The sequence below is a fragment of the Schistocerca gregaria genome, chromosome 7 (assembly GCF_023897955.1).
Source record: "Schistocerca gregaria isolate iqSchGreg1 chromosome 7, iqSchGreg1.2, whole genome shotgun sequence".
Taxonomy (NCBI): domain Eukaryota; kingdom Metazoa; phylum Arthropoda; class Insecta; order Orthoptera; family Acrididae; genus Schistocerca; species Schistocerca gregaria.
In genome coordinates this window covers 233,195,807-233,215,341 of record NC_064926.1, presented here as the reverse complement: position 1 = coordinate 233,215,341, position 19,535 = coordinate 233,195,807, and the positions used below count along the sequence as shown (strand labels likewise).

At 42.0% G+C, this 19,535-nt stretch overlaps 1 protein-coding gene across 1 annotated transcript in view; it reads left to right on the top strand.

The window, feature by feature from the left end:
- LOC126281909 (uncharacterized) overlaps nucleotides 1-19,535 on the top strand; it is a 140,460-nt gene that overhangs the window by 104,639 nt on the left and 16,286 nt on the right. Inside the window, exon 3 of the mRNA XM_049981234.1 lies at nucleotides 7,766-7,885. Within this exon, the coding sequence (XP_049837191.1) occupies nucleotides 7,766-7,885 (120 nt within the window). The remainder of the gene's footprint in view (nucleotides 1-7,765; nucleotides 7,886-19,535) is intronic.

Genomic DNA, 19,535 nt, shown 5'->3' with positions numbered 1-19,535 from the left:
GCGCTACAGTCTGGAACCGCACGACCGCTACGGTCGCAGGTTCGAATCCTGCCTCGGGGATGGATGTGTGTGATGCCCTTAGGTTAGTTGGGTTTAAGTAGTTCTAAGTTCTAGGGGACTGATGACCTCAGGAGTTAAGTCCCATAGTGCTCAGACCCATTTGAACCCATTAGCGTATCAGTTGATACGGAACAAGATACTAGTCTCTTCTCTCAGAGTACAACTGACGACACACTTTAACGTAGATTTCTGCCTAACCCAATTATCGCACTGCTTGCTTGGATGACTGCTGATTGGGCTAAGCGGTACTACTCTCAGACTTGAGAAACGTAGCTGATGGGTGGCGTATGGAAACTCTTCTGGGCGTTTCTACGTCTCCGTCTCCCATTCGTCGTGGCTCCAGGCAGCAACTTTATGTTACGATGACGACGAACGAGTCGTCACCACTCTTGACTGCTGGCCGATGCTAAACAGAAACGTATAAATCACAGCAGGTTTGTCAGTAAATTCGATAAGGTGCTGGCAGCATGGTCTGGATCTGCAACGACTAAAATAATTAGAAGTCGTTGGTAAAAAATAATATATATTGTACTGAACTGGTTGTACAGCATTCTTCTTGGCTGCATACGTATAATTATAAACAGATAACTATTGAGGCACAACTTAGGCCATACGTTACGAAGCGCCTTGGTAGAGGTTGTTTCCTATCAGCTGAAGGCTATGCTACTTTACTACTTGGCGTACCTGGCAAGAATGGACGAGAGCTCTCTAGAAACTCGATACAAGCCGCGGAGCGGCGCTAGTGGCGCGACTTGTGGTTCCATCGATACTGATACGACCGCGGTCGATGACTGCAACCCCTAACAAGGGTGGTATCGAACATTGATACCACACTATGTTTACTTATGGTTTCGCCGTGAGATACCAACCTCGCTTCTGCTCCTCGCTCTTCGGATGTCAACACAAGTGATATGAGCATTGGAAGTAGGAGCTATACTGTGGTCTAGGAGGGTCCTACGCGATATCTGACAAGATGCGTATGTACGTAGACACGAATCTCTCACTGACCATTGCGACCAGCTTCACTTGCGAAACTTCATTCACTAGAGTAACTCAATATGGACGGGCACATCATCTGCAATGAAGAAATAAACACCAACCGCATCTCTGACAAGTTGCACAAGTTCTTTCCATATCTTATTTCTTTGCGTGTGCACGTTAATAATACTTATTTCAGCAGCAAATCGAATGAGCAGCACTAGACTCGCAGGCAACATGATGCCTCTCCGCACAAGGGGCAACACCACAAAACTGACCCCTTTCTCCTACATATCATGATTGAATTGGCCTCTGTTTTCTCTCCAGACGAATGAGCCAAGAATGTTACTGAACAAGCTTCATCACCACATTGAGTTCAGTCCTTGTCCAGTCTCGATGTTGCTAACTTTCCAACGAACAGATGCGTCTCTGTATTAGCGTGAATGGGGAAAATTGTGATGGACATTTCGCCTTCAAACCTATTGATCCGAACCTCCAATACACAGCTTATCACGTAAATACAACTCCTTAGACAGCTGTGAGCAGCTGCAGACAATTATCTTTCGGATATTGTTGCAGTTTTTCATACTATTAAGACCAGAAGTAGTCCATGTTTTGCACTGCTTATTTTTGGCTGACAAATTTCGATCTATGGAGAACTTTACTCTGGAAATGCTAGCCAAAGTGTTAAATGACACTTTGCGGGACATTTAATGCAGGTGACACGACGCTTTATGCCTGACCTTTTCCAAGGCTCCGAGAATTTTATTCTGGTAAGCAAGGCCCAAATGAAGTCCTCGTGGCACTCTAGAAATGAGAGAGTATTGCACAAATAAGAAAGTGGGTGATGGAGTGAAGCATTGGAACATGGATCAGTCAACACCAGCGAATAGCGTCATTTTGCCTTATAAACCTTTGCGCCTCAGAGCCTGAGAACCATGGATGAAGGACAAGAGGCAGATTTGATATTCCTGGATTTCCGAAAATGGTTTGGCTCGATGACTCACTGAATACTGTTAACGTAGATACGAGCATACCGAATAGGTTCCCAGATATGTGAATGGCTCGAAGACCTCTTAAGCAATAGAACGTAGTACATTGTCCTCAACGGCGAGTGTTGATGAGAGACAACGGTATCGTCAGGAGTGACGCAGAGAAGTGTAGCAGGACCGCTGTTACTTTCTATATACACAGAAGCGCCAAAGAAGCTGGTGTAGGCATGCGCATTCAAATACAGAGATATGTAAACAGGCAGAATACGGCGCTGCGGTCGGCAACGCCTATATAAGACAACAAAGTGTGTGGCGCAGTTATTTGATCGGTTATCGCTGCTACAATGGCAGTTTATCAAGATTTAAGAGAATTGGATCGTGAAGCTATAGTTGGCGCACGAGCGATGGGACACAGCATTTCCGAGGTAACGACGAAGTGGGCATTAACCCGTACGAGCATCTCATGAGCGTCCCGTGAAAATCAGGAATCCGGTAAAACATCAAATCTTCGACATCGATGCAACCGGAAACAGATCCTGCAACAACGGGACCAACGAAGATAGAAGAGAGTCGTTCAACGTGACAGAAGTGCAACCCTTTCGCAAATTGTTGCTGATTTCAGTGGTGAGCCATCATCAAGACATATCATCGATAAGGGCTTTCGGAGTCGAAGGCCCACTCGTGTACCCTTGATGACTGCACGACACAAAGCTATACCCCGCGCCTGGGTCCGTTAACACCGACATTGGACTGTTGATGACCGGCAATATGTTGCCTGGCCGGACGAGTCTCTTCTTAAATTGTATAGAGCGGAGGGACCTGTACGGGTATGGGGACAACCTCATGAATCCATGGACCCTGTATGTCAATAAGGGACTGTTCAAGCTGGTGGAGGCTCTGTAATGGTGTGGGGCGTGTGCAGATGGATTGATATGGGACCACTGATACATCTAGATATGACTCTGATATGCGACACGTACATAAGCATTCTGTCTGGTCACCTGCGTCCATTCATGTCCATTGTTCATTTCAACGGACTTAGGCAATTCCAGCAGTACAATGCGACACCCCAGACGTCCAGTATTTGCTACAGAGTGGCTCCAGGAACACTCTTCTGAGTTTAAATACTTCCGCTGGCCACCAAACTCCTCAGACATAAACATCATTGAGTATATCTGGGATACCTTACAACGTGCTGCTCAGAAGAGATCTCACCCCGCCGTGCTGTTATGGATTCATGTCATCCGTTCCATCCAGCTTCAGACATTAGTCGAGTCCATGCCACGTGATGTGGCACTTCTGCGTGCTCACGGAGGCCCTACACGATACTTGTGTACCAGTTTCTTCTGCTCTTCAGGGTAAATAAATGATTTGTCGGACAGGGTTAGCAGCAATCTGCGACTGTTTGCTGAAGATGCTGTGTTACAAGGAAAGTTGAGTGTGAGTAGGAAGATACAAGATGACTTGGGCAAAATTTCTAGTTGTTGTGACGAATGGCAGCCAGCTCTAAATGTATAAAAAAATGTAATGCCGATGAATAGGAGAAAAAAACCTGTAACGTTCAAATACAGCATTAGTAGCGTACTGCTTGGCACAGTCACGTTGATTAAATATCTAGGCGTAACGTCTCAAAGCGATGTGAAATGTAACAAGCATGTAAGGATTGCAATGGGGAAGGCGAATGGTCGACTTCGATTAATTGGGATAATTTTACAAACATGTGGTTCTTCTACAAAGGAGACCCCATATATGACTTGAGTGTGACTCACTCTTGAGTACCGCTCGATTTTTTGGGATCCGTAGCAGGTCGGATTGAAGGAAGACATGGAAGCACTCCAGAGGCGGGCTGCTAGATTTTGTTACCGGTTGGTTCGAAAAACACGCAAGTATTACAGAAATCTCTGGAAGGAAGGCGACGTTCTTTTCGAGAAACACTATTAAGGAAGTTTAAAAAACCAGAATTGGAAGCTGATTGCAGAATAAGTGTACTGCTGCCGACATAAATTGCGCGTAAGACCCACGCTGATACGATCAGAGAAATTAGGGCTCGTATTGACGAATTTTTCTCTCGCTCTGTTTGCGAGTTCAAAAAAATGGTTCAAATGGCTCTGAGCACTATGGGACTTAACTCCTGAGGTCATCAGTCCCCTAGAACGTAGAAATGGCTTGGCTCTTAGCACTATGGGACTTAACATCTTAGGTCATCAGTCCTCTAGAACTTAGGACTACTTAAACCTAACTAACCTAAGAACATCACACACATCCATGCTCGAGGCAGGATTCGAACCTGCGACCCTAGAGGTCGCGCGGTTCCAGACTGTAGCGCCTAGAACAGCTCGGCCACCCCGGCCGGCTTGCGAGTGCAACTGGAAAGGAAATGACTAATCGTGTACAAGGTATACTTCCCCACGCATCTTACGGCGCCCTGCGAAGCATCTATGTAGATGTAGATGTTGAGCCTATGTAGAAAATTTAGCAAAGATTTTCGTGTTAGTCCACGTACAGTGGCGCTCTTTTGTCATTACAGTGTTCGTTATAAACTACATAAAGCTAAAAAACCAGTAACGCACTAAAACGCGATAGCAATGTTTTGTTGCGACCACACAAATATTTCGAAAGAGAGATGAAAATATAAGTAGTGTCCGCAGTGTAATATACGAGCTGTGTGAGAAAAGTAATGAGACTGATTTGGTACCTACCAAAGTCTTTTTTTTTTTGCCTACCAAAGAATTTTTTAATAACAAATTGTCCCTTTTAAAGTAGTTCCCTTTGGCAGCTATACACTGGCAGTCATTGTTCCCATACTTGGTAGCAGTGCTGAAAGGGTTCCACTGGTTGGGTCTTCAACATGTTGGTCACACCCTTTTTAATGATCTACAGAGTCATAGAGCGACTTTCTGTCAAGACCTTTCCCATTCAGGAAACCGAAAAGGGCACAAGGACTCTGATCAGGGGATTGGAGGGCTGTGGAACGACAGGAATTCCTTTTGCAGTTAAAAATTTCACGATGGAAGTGGCTTTGTGACGTGAGGCTTTGTCATGGTGCACTATCCACTTGTCTGTAATGTGAAAAACTCTCACAATGTGAAGTATGGTGCAAATCTTGAAGTTTGGCGGGTCACCCAACAACTTATTAAACGTCTATCTCATCTGACGAGAGCACGCAACGACGCAACGTTTTCGTCTTTTTTTTTTATGAATGAACGTCATCTTCAATTTATTCCCAGGCTACATTCACGGATTACCCAAGTTTAACACAAAACTTAGGAGCTTCAAATTCTGCTGTTCCGTTTTCGTAACACACAACAAAAACATAACTACACTGATGGTGCTCTGAAAAATTACATCGCGGCTGCGCGTTGCTGAAACTCGGACAGACCATCTGGAAGGAATGAGCACACAGATCGACACAGGTAGAACAGCACAGCGTTGCCATATCGCTCACAGTGTTGTCAGTCTCATTACTTTTTTCACACACCTCGTACCTCTCCACAGAGAGAGAGAGAGAGAGAGAGAGAGAGAGAGAGAGACAGCACACTGGCGACGTCACTCAGTATTGTCCATCTTTCTCTCTGCAGAAAACACATCAATCTACTACACTAACCCATTCTACGAGGGGTGATCAAAAAGTTCTCGTTTGAGGGCGTTGCTGCAGTGTATATGTAACATAGTGAGACTACGTTGCGGATATATGAGCACCGACATGCAGGCAAGGGATTAGTATAGCATTCGTTTCTTTCCAACGTGAAGTGGTAAATTCGCAAACGTCAACTATGGCGATGCAGAGGATGTGCAGCAGACTTCTTCACGCAGCAGGATATGGTGTTTTACCAAATGGGTATCTTCTTCATGGTGCATCTGTGGGATGATTGCCTCTATGCTCACAGCGATTTTGCATAGTTGGCATACCGATTCTGGACTGTACGGCCTTCCAAAGGAAACTTTTTGAACGCCATGTGGACACAGGTATTAATGTGAGACCTGAGTTTCTCCTGGCGTATACAGTTTTTCAAACAACTTACGGGTATTCAGCCAGGTAGTATTTTCAGCGACCGCCGATATTTCGGCGGGAGTACACCCCGCCATTTTCAAGCTAAACTGCAACGGACAGACGATGTACAGACAAATTTAAAACCTCGGTTCTTAGACTGATGAAGGAAGATAACACACATCTGAACGCTAGCGCCACCAAAGATGACCAAAATGAGAGATAGCGGTAGTGAGACTACGAACTAGCAGGTGAGGTTTCTTGACAAGGGAGAGAGCCGGATTCCAAACAGAGTTTAAACAAAAACCTCCATCCCTCTTTACAAGGTGGCTCGCTAATTTAATCTCAACAGTCTCCTTAATAACGCTGGCCCAATTGCTGGACGTGCATACCAATATCTCGGTGTTGTTATATTGCATGGGGTGACCTGTATCCAGACAATGTTCGACAATAGCAGATCTACTTGGCTGCTGTAATTGTGTGTGCCGTTTATGCTCGGTTACATCGGTCCTCCAAGGTTCTGACAGTTTGACCAATATATTTCATGCCACAGCTACAAGGAATGCGATATACACTCGCCTTACGCCAACCAAGACCATCCTTAACAGATCCCAAAAGCACTTTAATTTTAGATGGAGGTCGGAAAACATATTTCACATCGTATTTCCGTAAAATACGACCGATATTGCTGGAAATGCTTCCTAAGTAAGGCAAAATGGCAGTAGACTTAGGAGTCGACTCAGAATTATCCAGCGGGGTCAGGGATTTTCTCTGCCTCGTGATGGCTGGGTGTTGTGTGATGTCCTTAGGTTAGTTAGGTTTAAGTAGTTCTAAGTTCTAGGGGACTGATGACCATATATGTTAAGTCCCATAGTGCTCAGAGCCATTTTAACCATTTTTTCAGAATTATCATGAATCACTAGGTGCACAGTTGGTCGATAGCGCAACGCACGTTCAATCATTCTATCACTATAACCATTTTGACGAAACGTAAATTCAAGATAGGACAGTTCAACTGGCAAAGTCTCAGCGTCGGAAACGACATGTGCCCTGTGTACCAAGGTACGAAATAACCCTTCACGCTGAGCCTGATGGTGACAACTATTAGCCTGTAAGTAAAAGTCGGTGTGAGTACGTTTTCTGTAAACAGCATGTCCCAATGATCAATCATCCTTCCTCTTAACCAAAACGTCAAGAAAGGGTCGGCAACCATCCCTCTTCCACCTCCATCGTAAAACGAATGTTCGGGTGAATCGAGTTCAGATAAAGGCATTCAAATTATCCCTACCATGAAGCCAAACAACAAAAGTATCGTCAGTATATCTAAAGAAACAGGTGGATTTCAAAGGCGCCGACTCCAGTTCACATTCCTCGAAGTCTTCCATAAACAAATTTGCGATCACAGGAGATAACGACTACCCATCACAGCTCCATCTGTCTGCTCGTAATGGAGTTCTAAACGAAGCTTTTGCCAGGAAAAAAGTATCTGGCGTAGCTAAGAGAGACTGAGTTTCATGGAAAGTTAATTGTAAAAGGGCCTTATGCGATCTAGACGGAAATTATAAAGTTGAAGCGAAAAATGTACTCAAACCTGAAATTAGTTTCCTTTATTAATAAATCTAACATATCAACATGCTTGGACAACAGTTGTGTTACCGAATAGCCATCTTAAACTGTGTTTCAAACCTTGCTTAAATGGTACTGTATTCCTTGCCGTATTGACTACATATTTAGTGTGTTGTTTCAGTGGACCGCACGCCGCCGAACATGACGTACATGTGGTACACCTATGAGCGGTCCCAAGTAGCCTGCAAACTCGCCAGGGGCCAGGTCTGCCTCAAGTACGCCTACTACTACAACGACCAGCGTAAGTACACATGGCACGTACAATTAGTCTAGTTCTTGATTTGGACACGAGACATGTTCTTAAGCATTTACATTGTTATGTGCACTGGCACCACTTTGTATAATCCCACTTAATGGTGAATCTACAGAACCGGAAACATTGGTTAATGAGTCGTGACTTAAAGGAGCTTCCACGTCATGGAAAGATATCGAGGTATCTAGAATAATGCTGTAGTCGATGCACGACCACTTTCTACGTGAGTAATGCTGATGGCAACTGGAGTTTTATCAAGCCAGTGCGAGATCATAAAATTGGCATTTCATCGATGTAACAAATCCTACAACGTCAAATGATGTGAAGTATCATCTATGAGGATCTCAGCTATTGCAAACAGACGATTGAGTGTGAAATGGGAATCTGACAGAACATCAGTAGCCCAAAGATGACCGGAAGCCCAATACAGTCAGCTGCTGAAAATGTCGTTCTGGAAAATCGAAATTCTCCTACCTTCACCGTCACCAAACACTTTCACGTTAACAAAAATATCCACGGGTGTACTGCCGGTCTGCAGTGTCCATCGGGCACAATATTTCGGCGATCATACATGTCGCCATCATCAGGTGAACTGACGGACTGAGATCCAGTGAACGTGCCGGCACGGAGATCCGTACGCTATGGGAACTGGGTCCGGTCGCTGATGCTCACATCTATTTCTTTCCCCTCTTTGGGGAAGTGTGCGGGGGAGTTTTAGCCTTGCGGCTTTTACTCCCCTGTGTACTTGTGTGTGTGATTATGTCTGTACTTTTTGGTGTCTGTGAAATGTGATGATTGTTCGGTGTGTGTCTGGTAGTTGCCTGAGGTTTGGCAAGATAATTATGGTTATTTGGGTAGGAGCAGGATTTGGGAAAGGATATTGGGATTTACTCTTCGACTTAGTCGTCGAAGATCGTCATGGGGCGATTATGTTTATTGCGGGACATGTCATACCGACCTAGGGAGTGGATGAGGGCGTTTCCCGACCTGGAAGAACCTTCATAGAAGGCCCTTGCCAGGTCTTGAAAACGCTCTTTCAGGAGGGGGATTTCTGCCACGGCATGCAAATCGTCAATGGGGAATCCGGAAGGTAAACGCAGTGCCTCCTGAGGGCGCGGTTCTGCAGCCTCTGGAGTTTGTCCAGGTGCTGCTTCGCCGCGTATCCCCAGACAGAACACACGTATTCCATGACTGGCCGGATCAGAGCCTGGTGGGTCCGGACGCGGTGGCGGCCGATTTAAATACCCTCCGCCTGCGGCGTGCTCCCTCCGCTGTCCGCGCCCCGCGCCACGGTCGCGCGGTGGAACAGATTGCGACGGCGTCTGAGATGACGTCCGAGTTATGGCTCTGTCCGCAGTGGTCGTCACACCTATACGTTTGCTCGATTTACTCTTGATTAACCCAATCGCTGGTTCCCAACCCTTGCAAAGATTGTAGCCACAGTCGCGGTTTATGAGGTCGTCATTGGTGCGAATTTCGATGGCCTCTCTAACAACGCTGCCCCAGTATCTCGACGTCTGTACCAGAATCCTCGTGCGTTCATGCTCCTTAGCGTGATTTTCCGACGAACAATGTTCAGCGACCGCCGACTTGCTCGGATGCATCAATCGAGTGTGCCTCTGGTGTTCACGGCATCGATCCTCGGCGGTACGCATACTCTGACCAATATACGACTTGCCACATTGACACGGAATCTGGTACACGCCGGCCTTCCTCAAACCGAGGTTATCTTTGGCGCTCCCCACCAGTGCACCAGTTTTATTCGGAGGACAAAACACAGTTCCGACTCAATGTTTCTTCAAAATGCGGGCGATTTTCCCCGAGAGTGCGCCTGTAAATGGAATAAACGCAGTGCCTACTTCCTCCCTCGTGATTTCACCCATCTCCACAGGTTGTGCTGTAGTGGTTGGGTGGAGAGCACGTTGAATCTGCCACTCTGAGTACACATTTTTTCGAAATACAGTTCTCAGATGTTCCAATTCCTGGGGTAGACTCTCTGCGTCAGAGATAGTGCGCGCCCTATGTACTAGAGTTCTTAAGTACCCCATTCCTGTGTGAAGTGTAGTGGCATCTGTTTGCCTGCAAATACAGATCAGTCTGCGTTGTCTTCCGATACACCCCATGACCTAGGGTGCCGTCAGCCCTTCTCTTGACCAAGACGTCAAGGAAAGGTAATTTACCCTCCGTTTCAGTCTCCACAGTGAATTTGATGTTGGGGTGTATGGAGTTTAGATGTGTAAGAATCTCACTTTCACGTTCTCCTAGCAGTGTGATTTTTTTAAACTGAGTTGGTGCCACATATCTTAGATCCAACTGCTCGAGTCAGGCAGAGGATCACGTGGTGGTTGGAGCTACGATGCAGGGAAGTGGAAAGACATTCACCGAAATTGTGAGTCGCGGTACAAAGTGTACTGTTCTGGAAATAGCATGTAACCGTACCGTGTTCGCCCACGCTTAGCAAGTGCGGTGGAAGTTTTGTTTCCGCCGGTGAAATAGGGCATCGATTATACGAAAACCTATCAAATGAAATATCGATTAACCGAAACCGCTCCAGTCGGCACATTCAAATTTTTGCGTGCGTGATGTAGAAGTTTAGCTTCTCATTTAAAACTGGACTGTAGTCCGATTCACGAACGATGGCCGTTCGTGCAGATCGAGTCACAAACGGGGATTACATTATTGCCTGTTCCAGGCGGCAATTGCGGTTTTCATCTACACGTGATTTGCGGTTAAGGAAAGCTTTTAAGCCGAAAATTTTGTCTCTCACTTGCTCATAAAGAAATTGTCACTTCCAACTACCAACAGTGACGACAGCTGTCAACAAATGGAATGAAAATTCACTAAATCACGTTTAAGCTCGCATTGGCTGTGACATTCACAACCATTGTTGCCAACTCTTCAAAACGATATAAGCTGAATGTGTCTACAAAAGAAGCCAGAAAAAATCGGAAATAAAAGAAGGTTTATTACTGCGAAGGTTTAATTTTGTAACAATTATAGTATACGGTATTTAAGGAGCGGAGGGAGGGACATTGTTCGATAACTTCACCTCTATGCAAAACCATTTGATCAAATTTGATGCACAGACAAACCAAAAAGTAATCAGCGCGGATACTATTTGGATGAAATTTTCTTTTTTACTTTGGAAAAAATAAGTTACTCAGATTCACTCATATCAGATATGTAACTCAGTTTAAAACAACTTCAAGGAAATAACTGTTCCGAGGGATTTTGCATCATTTCTTAGTTGCATTCACAGCGTTTCATTTTAGTGGCTTTAACAGCCAGGGGGCTGTCGGAAAATGTGCGATACAGGTGCACAGAACAAGCATAAACTCGAGTACCATCCTTCCTGACTCCAACTATAGCCAGTTCAACGCTTTCCCTCTCCCTGCCAGCCGTCATTGCTGCCTTCGTGTTTAACATTTGAGCGTTCGCTTTGACAGATCATGGAGTTGTTTTTGCCGTACGCAAAGGCGATTAAACGTGAAGGCTTTGTTCTTAGTGTTTCCCATAGTCTGAAAATAATGGAGCAGTTGAACGAAGATGCTCTCCGATGAAGCTTTGCTCGGGAATATGTTCTTGTAAAGGCAACAATATCGGGTATAAAAATGAATAATAATATACCTATAAATTTTATCACTGTACTTGACAATCAAGATGTAATCTTACACAGAAAAAATAATGAAAACAACAGTAAAATAATTTTCAGAAACTACACAGAGCTTGGAATAATGTCCTATCTTCAGATGTGGCTATCGCCGTGCCTCAACAAGCGCCAAACATCCATTTTGTATTCGAAATGACTGGACTGATTAAGGAATCTATTGTTTGAAAATATTCGTAACTGATTCGAATGTGATGTTGACGACGCTGGCTGAAGAACCGTGAAATAACTGTCGGCGTCATCGGCGATCAAGACCCTTGTGACGGCGCGGAAGAGCCGAGAGGCAACTATGTGGTAGAAGGACCATTCCGTGTGCTAGTGTTTCACTTACGTCAGACGGCTATGGAATGATGAGAACAACTAAAAGAATGTGATGCTGTCCAAATGGAGTCTTTAACACAAATGCTGGATTTAGTGGCAAAAAGGAAAAAAAAGAGTCTCAATTCTGAAGAAAAAATTAATTTTTGACTTCTTTTCTTAAACTGTATCTCTATATTAATGGGCATTTAAGCTTTTTATTTCATACTTCGTTAGTTCACAGGATTAATTGTTTCATATTTCTATGAATAATGGTAGAATATCTTTTGGAAAATCTGTTACCTCTTCCCTCCCTCCCCGCCCCTTCCGTCGTCAATTATTTCGGGTAATTGATGCTCTACTGTAATTCGAGGAAGTTTGTGAAGAGGATGCGCTACTTATAAAAAGACGAGTATTTTCATCAGCTTAAGTTGACGATGCGTAGAGCAGTCAACTGACTCTTCAACGCATCATCAACTTCAGCTGATGGTATTATCTGAAGAAAATTTATATTCCCACTGACATGAATTACATCAAGATTATGAGATTTAGGTAACTGTTACGAAGAGATCGCATGTTGTTGCATTTAACTATTATTTTCCCCATTGTCGATAAACGCAATATGCGATTCTTGAACAAGCTTAGGATATTCATTGTAAATTTTTGCGACCACAAGAAATTTATTCAGGGTACCTCACTCAATCTAATTTAATATTTATTGTATATTATGCATTCTCAGTTACACATTTGTTGTAATGTGATTTAATTAATTCGAGAGAGCTATTAAACTGATAATGGACTTCTCCACAATAAGAATAGTATTTTAATTTATGAAAAGAGTGTCATTGACTTTGACTTGATGTGAATAATTAACTGGCGTTCTTAGAGTGAATTCATTTATATTTCAGTTTGACCCATCGCTTATAGTGCGTAATTTGAAATGAGTGTAATTGACTTTGACTTGCTGTGAATAATTAGCTGGCGTTCTTAGAGTGAAGTCATTTATATTTCAGTTTGACCCATCGCTTATAGTGCGTAATTTGAATGAAAATTTAACCATGCTCGTACTTGATGAGACACGCAGTCGTTGTTAGGAACAAATGCGGTCTGCGGATGAATCCCGCCGTTAGTCATTCCCATGTTGGAATTTTGACGAACCATAATCGTAAATATAAAATCACTGAAAAAATGCTCTTGATCGCGATGGTTATTTTATTAAAATGAGCGGTTTGGGCGTTGGCTTAGGCCATCTTCAGACAGCTCCATCAGCTTAAGTGGACGATGCGTAGAGCAGTCAACTGACTCTTCAACGCATCATCAACTTCAGCTGATGGTATTATCTGATGATGACCTAAGCCTAGACCGAAACCGGTCATGTTAATTAAAAAACCATCGCTATCAAGACTGTGTTTTCACTGATTTTATCGAGATCAAGGGGGGTAAAAAGGAAATGACAAGTATTTTGGACAGGTCAGGAAAACTGCTGGTGAATCCCGTGGATGCCTTGGGCAGATGGAGGGAATATTTTGAAGAGTTGCTCAATGTAGGTGAAAGCACGATCAGTAATGTTTCAGATTTCGAGGTAGAATGGGATAGAAATAATGATGGAAATAGGATCACATTTGATGAAGTGGAGAAAATGGTCAATAGATTGCAGTGCAATAAAGCAGCTGGGGTGGATGAAATTAAGTCGTAACTCATCAAATACAGTGGAAATCAGGTCTTAAATTGCTACACAGGATAATTGAAATGGCCTGGGAGTCGGGACAGGTTCCATCAGAATGGACAAAAGCAGTAATCACACCAATCTATAAACATGGAAACAAGAAAGATTGTAGCAACTACAGAGGTATCTCTTTAATCAGCGTTGTGGGCAAAATCTTGTCAGGTATTGTTGAAAGGAAAATGCGAGTCTTAGTCGAGGACCAATTGGATGAAAATCAGTGTGGGTTTAGGCCTCTTAGAGGTTGTCAGGGCCAGATCTTTAGCTTACGGCAAATAATGGAGAAGTGTTATGAGTGGAACAGGGAATTGTATCTATGATTTATAGTTCTAGAAAAGGCATATGACCGGGTTCGTAGGATGAAGTTATTGTCTGTTCTACGAGATTATGGAATAGGAGGCAAACTTTTGCAAGCAATTAAAGCTCTTTACATGGATAGTCAGGCAGCAGTTAGAGTTGACGGTAAATTGAGTTCATGGTTCAGAGTAGTTTCAGGGGTAAGACAAGGCTGCAACCTGTCTCCACTGTTGTTCATATTATTTATGGATCATATGTTGAAAACGACAGGCTTGCTGGGTGAGATTAAGATATGTGAACACAAAATAAGCAGTCTTGCATATGCGGATGACTTAGTTGTGATCGCAGATTCGATTGAAAGTTTGCAAAGTAATATTTCAGAGCTAGATCAGAGATGTAAGGACTATGGTATGAAGATTAGCATCTCCAAAATGAAAGTAATGTCAGTGGGAAAGAAATATAAATGGATTGAGTGCCAAATAGGAAGAACAAAGTTAGAACGGGTGGACGGTTTCAAGCACTTAGGATGCACATTCTCACAGGATGGCAACATAGTGAAAGAACTAGCGAGGTGTAGCAAAGCTAATGCAGTGAGCGCTCAGCTACGATCTACTCTCTTCTGCAAGAAGGAAGCCAGTACCAAGACTAAGTTATCTGTGCACCGTTCAATCTTTCGACCAACTTTGTTGTATGGGAGCGAAAGCTGGGTGGATTCAGGTTACCTTATCAACAAGGTTGAGGTTACGGATATGAAAGTAGCTAGGATGATTGCAGGTACTAGTAGATGGGAACAATGGCAGGAGGGTGTCCACAATGAGGAAATCAAAGAAAAACTGGGAATGAACTCTATAGATGTAGCAGTCAGGGCGAACAGGCTTATGGTGGGGTCATGTTACAAGCATGGGAGAAACAAGGTTGCCCAAGAGACTCATGTTTTCAGCAGTAGAGGGTAGGAGGAGTCGGGGCAGACCAAGGAGAAGGTACCTGGATTCGGTTAAGAATGATTTTGAAGTAATAGGTTTAACATCAGAAGAGGCACCAATGTTAGCACTGAATAGGGGATCGTGGAGGAATTTTATAAGGGTTCTATGCTCCAGACTGAACGCTGAAAGGCATGATCAGTCTTAAATGATGATGATGATGATGACAGAATCGGAGAAAAGTACGCGAGGGTGAATTGGACGTCAGGCGAATATCGCCTACCATCCTGCATAGTACATACGATGGCATTTGTAGCTTTTTCTGATGATTTAAGTTCTAGGAAAACCATGGGACGCTTCTACGAACAAAAAAATAGTTTCAGCATCAGGATTCGATACGGCTGCCTCCGAGGCGAGTATCTCGCCACAAGCATACGGAAGCGTCCTCGGAAAAGCGGGATGTAGGCGTCAAGATCGTTAATAATGTCTAAATCAACATAGACATGAAGACATGCGACTGCATCTAATGCTCTTGAATGCTCGCTCGCTACACAAAGTAGTTAAGCTGCCGGTTCCCGAGAAACAGAAATAGAAATTCGTTCCTAGAAAACTGCGTGTTTCCCAGGGAACGGAATTTTTCGGTTATGTGACTGGATGTTAATGTAGCTGTGTACAGTTAGTTTAACTTATAATTCATTTCTCTAGAATTTTACTACATGCTTTCTCTTCCTGTTTAAAACAGATGATTTCACGATGACTTGATAATAAGTCGAAAGTGGTAACATCATTGAATGACCTGAGATAGATAGAGGTAGACACATATGATGAAACCATTTTACCAGACAGTCACTGCTTTTTTCATAAGTACGGGTTTCCTTAGCTCTCTTTCATAATTACTATTATTATTGACCAAAAAGGAGAGTTTGCGTCGTAGCGAAAGGTACTTTAGTCTCTTCCTTGATGTGATATGGAACATAATAAAGTAGTGCAATTCTATTTCAATACTTCTCTTCGCTGAAGCTGTGCAGTTTTAACAACACATTTCGTTTCTACAGGTCTCAATTTAAAATCAGTGCATTGTTCTTGATCTAAAATGACACTATTCCCTTTCTCTTCGTGGCGTTATCTATGAATTGTTTTCTTTCAAGCGTTTTTCATATTTGTCTGAGACACATTTCGTTTCGCTATAGACAACTGCTGCTTTATTTCCAGAATGGAACGCTATGATACCGAATGATCAGTGCAATTTACTTAATTCATTTACTAACCATATTTCAGAACCACTTCTCCTTCTCTACCTGTAGTCCTACCGCCAGTGGGTTAAAAGCAACACCTTCTTCGTATGAGAAGCTATTGTTACAAGCCTCCAAACATCTGACACAACACAAACGCAAAAAGCTATGAACTAAGAATATAAGTACAAAGGAATGCAGGAAGTAAAGAAATATGATATAGTTTACCTTGTGTGAGATAACTACTGTTCGAATTTATCAACGATAAAGCTCTCTGCCATTAGCAGCGCTAGCCGACTGACGCATGTAGAGATTTCTTGCGTCAGTTTGCTTGTCTTATCGGCCTGTGCCAGCGCAATTAAAGGCGTTGCCCTAAAAGTGTTGACGTTTGCTGGGAAAGTAAATTTGCACTACATGAAAATCAATCGTTGAAACTGTTTCTTTGTCAAATTCATTTTTGTTGTTGCTTCTGTTGAAAACATCGATTCTTGAACGTTGCGACTGAAATCTACCTTTAATCAATTGTCTTGGCAAAATTGACTTAGATATGAATGATAAATTAAAACAGTTATCTGCGTCAGTCACTTTTAAGTTGTTCTCACGATGCGTTTCGAGGGCTTACACACTCTTCTTCGGGTGATCAATGTTTTACAGTACAGTTTTGTTGGCGGGATGTTGCCAGTTGTCTCTTTTGAGCTGCATTACGCTACAAATAAGGTTTAATTTGCACTTGTTATTGTAATATGGTACTAGAACTACCTAAATTGTATTGTTAGGTTAGATTATCTAAATCATGTCCTGTGTCGTTAATATGAGTAGCTGTGACAGGATTATTGGGAGTTTCAATCGTAACTGCATTTGTGTGTTCCTTAAATTTAGTTTGGAAACATCGTCCTTGCACTTTATCTTTTAGACACTCATGTTGGAAATGTGTCTTCCTTGGGTTTCATGTTACGTAGCAGTCATTTATATAATTTATTGCCACGGAAAAAATCAAGTTTTCTATAACATCATCTCAATACATTAGCAAGTTTGTGTGAAATGGCACAGAAATAGGGAATGCACACTGTCCTATTTTCTGATAGACCAGTGTCTTTGTTTTTGACAGTGTTTTCAATAGAGCAATGAGAAACGTTGGCATATAATAAGTTCTGTCTCACCTGAAATATACAATGCATCAGTAACTCAAGGCATTTTTACAGAGAGACTGAAATATATCGTTGTTAAACACATGAGCAACACTAATACCGTCAGCAAATTACAATTTGGGTTTCAGAAGAGTTTCTTCACTGAGGATGCCATTTGCATGTTCATTCACCAAATTGTACAAGTGTTAAATAACAAAACAGCCCCATTTGGTATTTTCTGCAATCTGTCTGTGAATCAGAATATTGTCCTATATAAACTCAGGTTTTATGGGATTGATGGTATAGCCAACCAATTGATGATGTCATAAGTAAGCAAAAGAATAAAGAAATTTGTAATTAGTAATTCAACCAATGTAGTGTGGAGAAATTAATCTGACTGGTGAGATATGAAGCCAGGGATTCCTCAATGCTCAGTCTTTGGTCCATTACTGTTCCTTATATTCCACACAAATGACCATCTGTCTAATATCCAAAGCAGATTTAGTTGTTTTTGTAGATGACCCTAGTACTGTAATAAATCCAAGCATACATATATACAACTGCAGAAGAAACGATAAACAAAGTTCATGAAAGTATCATTGATTGGTTTTCTACAAATGGTATCACTCTTAATTTTAAAAAGATGCAACATATTCAAATGTGCAAATCTAGGGGTTCTACATCAGTGATAAGTGCAACACATGGCGAGGAAATAATGAGTACAATAGAAACTTTAAAATTCTTAGGTATTCATATTCATAAGAATTTGAACTGAAAAAAAGCATGTTTTAAGAATGCTGAAATATCTTAGTTCAGGACACATTTGCACTTAGAATACCTGCAAATTTTGAGGAGAGACAAATCAGTAAGTTGACATATTTTGCACATTTTTATTCAATGATGTCATGTGTTCTAGGGTAGCCCATCTACGAAAAACTCTTCACTGCTCAAAAACGTGCTGTAAGAATGATATGAGGTGCTCAGCCACTACTGTCTTGCTGACATCTGTTTAAGAAGTTGAGATTTCTCAGTATTGTTTCATAGTGTATTTATCCACTCATGAAGTTTGTTGTAAATAATAAACTACAGTTCCAAAGGAAGAATGATGTACATAATTACAATACCAAAAGAAAAAATGACATTTGTTACTCCACATTGAGATTTTCTTTAGCATAAATGGGGGGAGGGGGGGGGGCACAATGCTGAAACTAAATTTTTTTGTTAAGTTTTCCATTGATATAAAATGCCTGGCAGGCAGAAAAGTTAAGTTTGGAAACAAACAAAAAACTTGCTCCTTGACAATCTCTTCTGTTTCACATTTCTCTTAGCGTAATGTCTAAAGGTGGTGGGTAGGAATTATTATTATTATTAGAAATTATTATAAATACTCAGCATGTTGCCATATTTACTAGTTAATTTGCGATGTGAATGTGTAGTGATTTGTTCCACATCATTCTGATTTATTATGCAAATGATCCATCAAACATTGGACTAACTAACTAGCAAAGACAACAAATTTAACGTCTATGAAGAACTTGAAATGTTTATTCACAACAGGAAGCATGTGAATGTGTAGTGATTTGTTCCACATCATTCTGATTTATTATGCAAATGATCCATCAAACATTGGACTAACTAACTAGCAAAGACAACAAATTGAACGTCTATGGAGAATTTGAAATGTTTATTCACAACAGGAAGCATGGGCATAACATACTAAATGACAAAGCTGAGATAATGACAATGAACTTTTTTTGACGTTTCTGAAGCAGGCTACATAACAGAAAGTAACTGTTACTATTATCTTTTCTTTAGTTGCTTCAAATGACCAAACCAATACAACACGAAGTAAATTTGATTATGTGTGTATATATTTCCAGTTTTGATATTTTTAAGCAGTAAGGGTGAAAATTTTTATTTTTATACATGTTATTTGTGTCGTTGATGTGTAATGTAGGCTGGTAATGCTCTTTGGATTACAGAACCCCATATTTCGACATCTGTATGATCTCTAGAGTGTTTGTGTTGTTTTATGCATGTGCTGTTTATTGATGATAATGGATATTTGCAATGACGCTAAGGTTTCCTTTCACTGGAACATTTATACCTTATTTGTAGTGAAATAAGTTCAAAATAGGAAACTAGACACATGCATCAAACAAAACCCTAATATTAATCGTTGATGCATCTGGAGATGAGGGTATTGGTCCTCGAAAAGTGCCTCTCAAGAAAATTAAGTGACTGACACAGATAACTGTTTCAGTTTCTCTTTTATGTCGCAGTCGCGTTTTTTAAAAAGATGGTCGACGTAACTTTAGATACACACACAGCTGGCTACCACTTGTATGTAAACAACTCCACATATCTGTTTAATG